A 9674-nucleotide genomic window follows, 5' to 3' on the forward strand; every position below is an offset into this window, starting at 1 on the left:
ATAATTGAGTTCTGTGTTTTGGTACGTTTTTGCGGAGGGGAAGAAACAACCGGATCGAATCCATTGAGATATTCGGTCCGACTCGGGTTCTAGTCATCCGGGAAAGCCGGTCTGACTCCAGACCGCGTCGCGCACACGGCTCATGTCACGGCCCTTGAGCGTCCGGCCGACGCCCTCCAAAACTGACGTCGCCACGCTCCACCGCCGCGCCCGTGCCAGGTACTCGTGCGGCGGAAGCCACTCACCGTCCCCGGATTCCTCCTCCTCCTGTTCCTCGGCTTCCCTCTCCTCCGGCGACCCGGATCGGAGCCACTTTGGCCAGACCGGCACGTTCACGGGAACTGACGCCGCCGCCGCCCGATGCCCCTCGCGCTGCTGAGATGGGTGATATCCCGCCTGCGAATTCCCTGTGCGAACGTCCTCGAAGGCGAGGGTGAGCCCGCCGACGAACTGCCTTCCCCAGCGTCCGCGGTTCGGACGGCCCATTCGCCGACCCGGAGCTCTGCCTCCGTCGTCATCATCGACGTCGGAAGACTCTTTGTGATCACCATCATCCTGTAACGCAAGCCACACGTCATCCTCTTCGAGGTCGGGAAGGTCGTCAGTGGCATCGCCGGAGCGCGCGGGCGCGACGAACAGCAGTTCTGCTCCGCGTCTCCTTCCCTTAGCCATCAGGTGGAGAGTTGGGGGTGCGGAGGCGGGGAAACCCTGCACGGCCGCGAGAGGGCGAGGGAGCGCCGCCCATTTATAGACGGAGCACCATCCATCACCCACCCATCGGTCCTGCGCTACTGTGCTCCGTCAACGAAAGGCCCCACTACGACAACCCGCCACCCTGCGGACCCAGTTCCACGTAGGTAAGGGAAGAGAGCAGATCTCCTGGTCCACAAATTGTGGACCAGGGAATGGTCCATTACATGTGGACTTTTGATTTAAATGAACCCTATTTATTTAAAAATAGGGTCCATTTAAATCAAAGGTCTAGATCAATGGACCATCTCCTGATCCGTAATTTGTGGACCAGGAGATCCCTGCCCGTAAGGGAACGGGTGGACTTCACCATACCATAGGTCGATAATCATTAATTAACTAATATAACGACTGGAAATTAGATGGCACATTCGACGGCTGAGGAATTTGGAGTTGATCAGTGGCCAAGTCCCACTTGGATTTCTTCTCTTCAAGGAATATAAACCAAACAGCACTCGATGACCTCTGCCGTATCCATCCACGTAGGTAACCATCATCTTTACTACGAATATTTAAATTTCCAAAAAATTATCCCGGAATTAATTACTAATTAACCTAAAAAAGAGCACCCAGGCCAGACTCCCCGAGTAAATCGCACCATCTTTATGCAGAAAAATAATGACAATAACGAAAGAAACAACTGACTTCTTTGGCTCCTCTCATGTGATAAATTAGGCATTTGACTGGGTTAATTTTTTGGGGCATGACAGGGACTTGGGATTACTGTTGGGGATCGAATTAATAGAATCTAATGGTGGATTCTTACGGTGCTTATTTGCTGTCGGAGTGTATTTCAAATTAAATTTGCGTGCGCATATATCAGTATTAATTAATCAAAAGTGAAGGTATCAGGAAACTTCCGGCGGCACAGAGTTGCGATTTGGTAGGCCATGTTTGTTTGGTGATTAATTTACGATCGATCGCTTAAATTAAACGAAACACACGAACATGGGTTTCAATTTCATGGCATTCTGAGTTAGGCCTGATGTAATAAAAAGGCCATCTACTCCATCAACTCATTGGTAGGGCGTCCGATATATAGTTTATTGCACTCTCCCAGCTAAAATTTCAAATCATGAGAATGGTAATTCATTCATTCTAGGACCTAAGGGCCTCCTTGTCCTCCCACTTGTTCAATCTCTTCTTAGCCTCTTCCACCTGCCACCAGCATCAGCAATTAAGACTCCGTGAATTAAACTTCAATTATTCAACTAATTAGTCTAGTTCAAATTAGTTACCTCTTTGTTCCAATCGGTTCGGCAGGTGACCCCGAGCAGGATGAGTGTTTGAATGAAGGTACCACTCATCATACCTCCCCAAATCCCCTGTCCCAAATTAAAGAGCCGTTTTACGTGCAGTGAGTTAAACGTTGGTTCTTAATTATTCAAATTGAAAATTTAGAGTCGGAATTAAGCAAAAAGATTTAATGACCTTGACTCCTAGACCAAGTTTGAAGCCGAGGAAAGAACCAAGTGGAATACCAACTATGTAGTAGCAGCCGACGTTGACGTAGGCCACAAAAGATTGCCATCCGCATCCAACGGCGACGCCTACAATTGCAGTTGTAAATAAATTAGTGGCCGTAGTTTGATCGGAAATGACTTTAAAATGGCAATTAGCAGACTAATCGATGAGTTAATTACCAGATAAAACGGGTTGGATTCCGTTGAGGATGATGGTGACGGCGAGCCAGGGACAGAGGTCGGAGACAGCGCGCCCCACCATCTCTCCCTCGGTGAAGGCGTAGCCGACGTAGTCGCGGAGGGCGAGGATGATGATTGCCACTATCACCGACAAGATGAACGACATGGCCGTCACCACCGCCACTGAGAACGCTGCCGATTTGGGATTCCCGGCGCCCAGCTCGTTGCTCACCCGCACACTGCACAGCATTCATTATTTATAGTAATATCTTTGTTGATTTTTAAAAAAATGGCTTTAACAATATAATCATCGTAGAGATCATTTAATTTTGATATAGTAGATAATGATTGTCGGTGATCATCACTGACCTGGCCGCGGCGTTGAATCCAATGGAAATCATGAACGCCCAGCCGCTAATTGTCACGCTGCGCCAACGATGTCAGAAACAGAAACAGAAACAAGGGGGAAAAAATCTAAATTAACCTAAAAACGGCGTTGAATTGGATACGCATTTTGTCAGATTTTCAATTACCAAATGGAGAGGGAATCAAGAGCGAGCTCAGGGTTCTCGAGGAGGCCGGCGATGAGCACCAGGATCTGGAAGTACCAGGTCTCCAGGCAGAGCATCACAGCGGAGGCGGACGAGAGCCGAAAGAACTCCGGCATCCCGGCGAAGGCTTGCCAGGTAAACCCGGTCCAGGTGGCCTTGCACCGGCGGCTGGTGGCGATGTAAACGAACTGCGCCACCACGATGATCCACCAGGAAAGGCTGAGGACGAGGGAGGCACCCAGCAGGCCCATCCCCAGCTTGTAGACCACCAGCCAGCTCGCCGCCAGGTGCACCACCAGCGTCGCCGCCGAGATATAGGCGTTCGGCGCCACGATGCTCTGCGCCTGCAGGAACTTTTGGATGGGGAAGTTCGCGGCGTAGGCGAAGATCTGAGGGATGAGGCCGTAGACGTAGACGGATGTGGCCTTGGCGATCTCCGGGGACTGCCCTATCAGCACCAGCAAGGGACGAGAGAAGGCGTAGATCACCGCCAGTGGGACGCCGGTGGCCATCAGCAGTACCGTCGAGCGCTGCAGGTACACGCCAAGCATCTCGTACTTCTGCGCTCCGTACGCCTGTCCGCAGAGAGTCTCCACTGCGCTTCCCATTCCCAGCTGCGCGCAGATTCTCGCAACGACTCATTAATCGCTCAAAAACAAGATCAATTGCTCTCAAAATTCCCAAATTGTTGCACTTAATTTGCAACAGAACAGAACATCATCCATGCAGTGTAATCGATTAATTAAGGATATATAACAGCCAATGTACCTATTTTTAATTTAAAGTAATTTTGTATATAATTTTATTAATGTTAAGGTTATAGAATTTTAGTGTCGGCCGGATTAGTATTTTTCAAGCTACTGATTATTTTTAAAAAAAAAAAAAAAATACTAAATGACAAATACGAGTAATGTGATAAATCGTGAGAGTCGAGCGATTCGCATGAAAAAAAGAGAACCATCACGTCGGTGCAGCAAACTACCATGACACCGTAGGTGAAGATCTGGATTCCGCTGTTGCCGAGGGAGGCGGCGGCGAGTTCGAGGTTGCCCAGGTGGCCGGAGAAGATCTGGGCGGACATCAACATCATGAAGTTGAGCGTATAGACCACGACGGCTGGCCCCGCCAGGTAGACGAGCAACCGTACCTCCACTAGGGAGGCCATCCACATGCGGCGCGTCCACGGGAGGGAGTCGTCGCTCAGGATGCTTTCCAGATGCCCACCCACTCCCTCCGGAGTCGGAGACGTCGACTTCGGCGGCGCCTCCTTCTCGGAAGTGGCCAAGAGAGGTGAGGAGAGTTCCTCCGGCGAGCCGGCGGCATAGGTCGCCATGCTATACGCTAATTAGAATAAAGAGAAACTCGTTACTATATATATTAATATATTTCTATAAATTAAGTTAAGACTTTCCCTTTTTTTAATTATTATTTTATTATTCTTTTTGTCTGCAGTAGCAGTCTATGCTCCCCTAATAATTTGTTTCTGCTTTTAATTTTTCTTTTAGCTTCTAAATTTTTAATTTATTTTTATCTATATCTATATTTTATTGATAAATACTGAAACGGAGGGTGTAGAGTTGTTTTTTTTTATAAATATATTGAACTCTAGTTGTTTTTTTTAAGTGTGAGCTTATTTTGGCGTTCTCCGTCAGTTTAATGTTAATTCCTTTCTGTTCGCACTTATGATGCAACTGAAAATATGTAGATATTTTAATTCGCAATATATAATTGATCTGGAACACTTGATGCCATCTAACAAGTTTGCTCGTCCATGCAAATTTATAACCTTCTCGAAGGATCAGTTTTCTATGACTTTGTATTTTTAAATTTTCTTAAAAGGACAAGATCTTAATCCAAATGCATCAAGTAATCTTAATCTCGATGAGATTTTATCTGATTTTCTAGCTAAAGGAATTGACCTTACGTCTATGGATATGAAATGACCCTTCGTTGACACAATTCTACTTGCAAATAGCAATTGGCTTTGTGATCTAATCATCTAATGTTTCAAATGTATTATGATACAGCGAATAATATGGGACTCCCGAAATTAGGATTTAAATTAAGAGGGTCGGCTGAGGTAGCCGTTAAAGCCAAAAAAGGATCAACACTCGTTGCTAGCACGGTCACATGTCTCGACCGAGTAGTCTAATAAATCGAACTGCTAGTCCAATCAGATCCTAAGTCCCTTAGGACCGAGGAAACATCGAGTTGTATCAATGTCAAAACTGAGTCATGTGTTTTGACCGAGTGGTTTGGCCGATCAAACTGTCAGTCCGATCGGACATGCTAGGCACACAACCCGACTAGACCGAACTCTTTGGCCGAGCAGAGAGGTCGAGCGGAGGGTGAATCCTTGAGAGTGACATCATTCCTTAATCCAACTCGACCGCATCTGCAAACGAGATCTGATAGGGCTACAAAGGGGGATCGGTCGACTGTTAGCAAAGCATATTAAAGACCCATCAACCCAATGACCTAAAATTCTCTTTTGACATTTTGTGTAATGATTGTCAGAAAAATAAAGGAATATTCCCTATGTAATCTTTGTGATGGAAACTTCTACTCTTCAAATCATAGAGATGGTGGGTCCATTTTTGAAAATATGTCAGTATGTCAAAATGATCGACCCTATTTTAGAAATGCATCAAGATTTGTGCAGAGAGGAAAAGTAACATTATATAAGGGGGTCTCCACCTACAGGCGTAGGTATGCTACACTATGCAATATTACACACTTAGGGGGGTGTATTCAATGTTGAACTTTTAATTACTTTGAATGACTTTTGTGGATTTTAAAAGTCTAGGTGTATTCAATCTAGACTTTTATAAACTCTATAGAAATCTAATGGTATCCAAATTAGATTTTTATAGAGTTTTAAAAAGTCATGTGGTATTCAAACTCGACTTTTTAAAACTCTATGAAAATCTTTTGGTATCCAAAATTTTAATAGATTTCATGGATTCTTTTAGAATTCCTTAGATATAAATTTTAACTAATGAGAGCTCTCCAAAATACTTGGTATAAGTTTAAATATAAAATAAAAAGTCTTCTCCTCACCCTTGAGATTTCTATAGACTTCAAATCATTTTAATTTTTTACGAATAAGTCATTTCTCTTGCCGCTCCTCGATTTTGATTATTTCTTCGAGTCTCGTCCAGAGCCTACCAATACAATAGTACACAGTCCAACTTGATGCATATTCAACCAAGAATCTTCACCACTTTGATCAAATTTAACACTGTTCTCGATGTTATTCCTTCACCACCTTGATCACGTCGACGGTCTACCATAGAGATTACTTTAGGGGTGTGTTAACTTCTGTTATAAAATTAACTATACATGTGTTTTTTTTAACATTATTTTTATTTATTTATTTTAATTTTATTATTTTCTTTATTTTTTTTGTTTTTAAGGTTTACGTTTTTTTTTAAATTTACGGTTTTTTTAGTTTAGGTTTTTTTAAAAAGATTTTTACTTTACGTTTTTTTAGTTTAAGTATTTTTTAAAGTTTATATTTTTTTCTTTACATTTTTTTGTACGATTTTTTTAGTTTACCTTTTTTTAGTTTATGTTTTTTTAATTACCCTTTTTTAATTTTTCTTTAATTTTTTTTAAAGTTTACGGTCTTTTTTAAAATAAAATTTTTATTATAAAAAGTTTGGCTTGTGCCGAATTGCATAATTTTCTTCGCAAGGAGTGTCGTTCTGATGAATTTCTAGTTGAACCAGATAATGAAGCTTCATCATCCTTACCAGAACAAGTTCATGGTATCGATTGCTTTGATCAATTATCTGATACTCAAGAACAACAACGAGCAAATGCTAATGCATGGAGAGATACAATAGCGAATCGAATTTGGAGCGATGTTTATCATATTGACAATAACGAAACGAATTTTTCTTTCTCATAAATCCACAAGTTTCCATGAAAACGTTTATAAATGTCTGCAAAAGTCTTGCAAAAAAATCTATAGAACTCCATAGAATTCTTTTCACAACTACGCGAGATTCTATATAAGTTAATAAAAATCAATCAACTCCACAAAAGTCTATCATTAAAAAAAAGTCAATGAAAATCATTCAATCTCTTGATTGAATACACCCCCCTTAGAGTCCATTGTTCATTACATCCTGCTTCCTCTTGACTACTTGATTGACTTGAGCGTCGGAATACCTATACCGGAGACCCCTCCCTGGCCTGGTTGTTAACGTTTTCTTTCCTCTACTTTCCATTTTGACACACAAGATTGCTTGGCACCCTCTGCTTCCAGCTCAAAGTTTTCTCACGGTCAACATCAGAGGCACCTACCTATCGCATCGTCTTCCTCAATTTCAGACATGATCAAATTTGATGCTATTTGTGGGAACTTCTCCTGAATCTAAAACGTGAGAATGGAGGAGACTAGATGATTCACTGCAGTAACTTTGTAACAAGAAGAGTTGGAGTTGCTAGTAGCCGCCCAAGTGCAAAGATTGGTGCAACAATAACAAGAAGCAGCCGAGTGTCCTTTGCCCAATAACCTGGTTGTCTCGATGACGTACCCACACACTGAACGAGGGATCTGAGTGGAAGGGCAAACTAGAATTGATCCCTCCCCCTTTGATTGGCTTCACACAAGCACTTATGCAGCCGATCGACCTTCCGCCCATGACCCCCTCCCTGATCGCGTATCACCGGGTACTGTTCTGAACTCCATTCGATCATATGGGTCGAGCAGAGAGGTCCCAATGATCGTTTTGTGGAGATGTGCCTGCCCAGGATATTGGAAAGGGGGAAGGCCCCTATGGCCAGTTAGCTTCCCCGAGCGAGTGAGTATATCGTTCTCCCAGGAAATATTAGAGGAGAAGTTACCGAGCCATTTCCAACTCTTAACAATCAGAGAGTACAGAGGAGTGACCGACCCGGAAGACCATCTATTCAAATTTGAAAATGCAACTAATCTTGTATGAAGGATAGGGATATGGTGTAGTGTCCAAAATCACTTATTTAATTAAGATAATTTATTAAATTAAATTATAATTTAAGGGATTTATTGGATTAATTATAATTAGATTTTAAATTTATTTAATTAAGGATATTTATTGGGTTAATAATAATTGCTCATTTGATTTAATTAAAAATTTACTTATATAAATATATTTAATTAATTCAGCTAGCCCTAAATTATGGAAATTTGATTAATCAAGTATAGTAAGAAAACAGTAGGACCTAAATATACAAAATTTATAAAGACCTATTATTTACATAACATATGTGTATAAATTTTTATACAGATTATTCATCTAATTAATATAGAAGTAAAACATTATTAATATATTATACATAATATAAAAATATATAACTAAACAAAAATAAGAAGAATATAATATATATGTGTAACGTGTATTATGTAGAATATATAGTATATATTATAATTAAAAAATTGTAATATAAAAATATATAAAAATATATATATTACCATATATATATATATATATATATATATATATATATATATATATATATATATATGAAATTAATGCAATGACTTAGTATTAAGAAATTATAACCTGAATTATATGTTACCATGTATAGCTAATATAAACATAGATGTATATAAATATAAAATTAGTATATGATTATAGGCTTCTATTTAGACTTAGTATTAAATTTTATAAAAATAATATAAATGATTTAGCATTTATAAAACCTATAACTTAAGGATTTATATATGTGGACATATAGGGAATTTTATTAAAAAAAATAATAAGATACCAATATATAAATATTTAGTATTTATATAATTTATGTGTATAAATAATTCTTCTAAATAAGGAAATGAAATATAAATAACATAATATATATAGATATATATACACGATTATGATATACTACGCGATGCTACATTACGCGACGGTGCACCTCGCCGCGCAGTATATCAGATTTCTTTGTTTTTTTTTTAAATTTTAAATTAAAAAATAATTAAAATATATTATTTAAGATTTTATTTGTAAGGTTCAGGCTTCCTAATTGGGTTATAATTTTTCAGTTAATTTTTTTTTAAAGATTTTACCTCTAGGATTTAGGCTTTCCAATTGAATTATAGTATTTAGTTAAAAGAAAAATTAAAAATGAAATAAATTTAAGTATTTACGGAGTATAATGTGTTAAGGGGATATCTTAACGTATTAAGGATTTATATAAAGAAATATTATTTTTTTTAATTCAAAATTTCTTTGTTTTTTTATTTTTTTTAAATTTTTAATTAAAAAATAATTAAAATATTTTTTAAAGATTTTATTTCTAGAATTCAGGTTTCCCAATTGGGTTATAATTTTTAAGCTAATTTTCTTTTTAAAGATTTTACCTCTAGAGTTCAGGCATGGTTACAATGTTTAGTTAAAAAAAAAATTAAAAATGAAATAAATTTAATTATTTATGGAGTATTGTAATATGTTTAGGGGATATATTTATGTATTAATATTTTATATAAGGAAATGTTGAATTTTTTAAATTTAAAATATTAAAAAATAGTAATTAAAAAAAAGAATGTTGATATGCCGCGCGACACACACAGTCGCGCACTGCAGCGTCGCGCAGCATATCACAACTCTCTCTATATATATAGTATAAAAATAATGTAAGAACATGTAAATAAGAAATATTATGTATAATATAAAATATATAATATAAATTATATAGTATTAAAAAAAAATGTAAGAACGTGTAACAAAGAAAGATTATGTAT

The 9674-nt window shown here is 38.9% G+C and overlaps 2 protein-coding genes across 2 annotated transcripts; both read right to left on the reverse strand.

Annotated features, from left to right (window-relative positions):
• Window positions 1-93: 93 nt before the first annotated feature.
• Window positions 94-672, reverse strand: LOC122041537. Its single transcript, XM_042601255.1, has one exon. The coding sequence runs from the start codon at window positions 670-672 to the stop codon at window positions 94-96; it is 579 nt and encodes a 192-aa protein (XP_042457189.1).
• A 1005-nt stretch (window positions 673-1677) lies between these two features.
• On the reverse strand, window positions 1678-3562 carry LOC121992451 (protein DETOXIFICATION 40-like). Its single transcript, XM_042546882.1, has 6 exons — window positions 2927-3562; window positions 2763-2819; window positions 2394-2632; window positions 2182-2300; window positions 1989-2075; window positions 1678-1908 (listed from the first exon to the last, which is right to left on the reverse strand). Exons 1-6 carry the CDS (start codon window positions 3550-3552, stop codon window positions 1849-1851), a joined length of 1188 nt encoding a protein of 395 aa, XP_042402816.1. The 5' UTR covers window positions 3553-3562; the 3' UTR covers window positions 1678-1848.
• Between the last annotated feature and the right edge of the window lie 6112 nt (window positions 3563-9674).

Source organism: Zingiber officinale, chromosome 1B, assembly GCF_018446385.1.
Source record: "Zingiber officinale cultivar Zhangliang chromosome 1B, Zo_v1.1, whole genome shotgun sequence".
NCBI classification, from domain to species: Eukaryota; Viridiplantae; Streptophyta; class Magnoliopsida; order Zingiberales; family Zingiberaceae; genus Zingiber; species Zingiber officinale.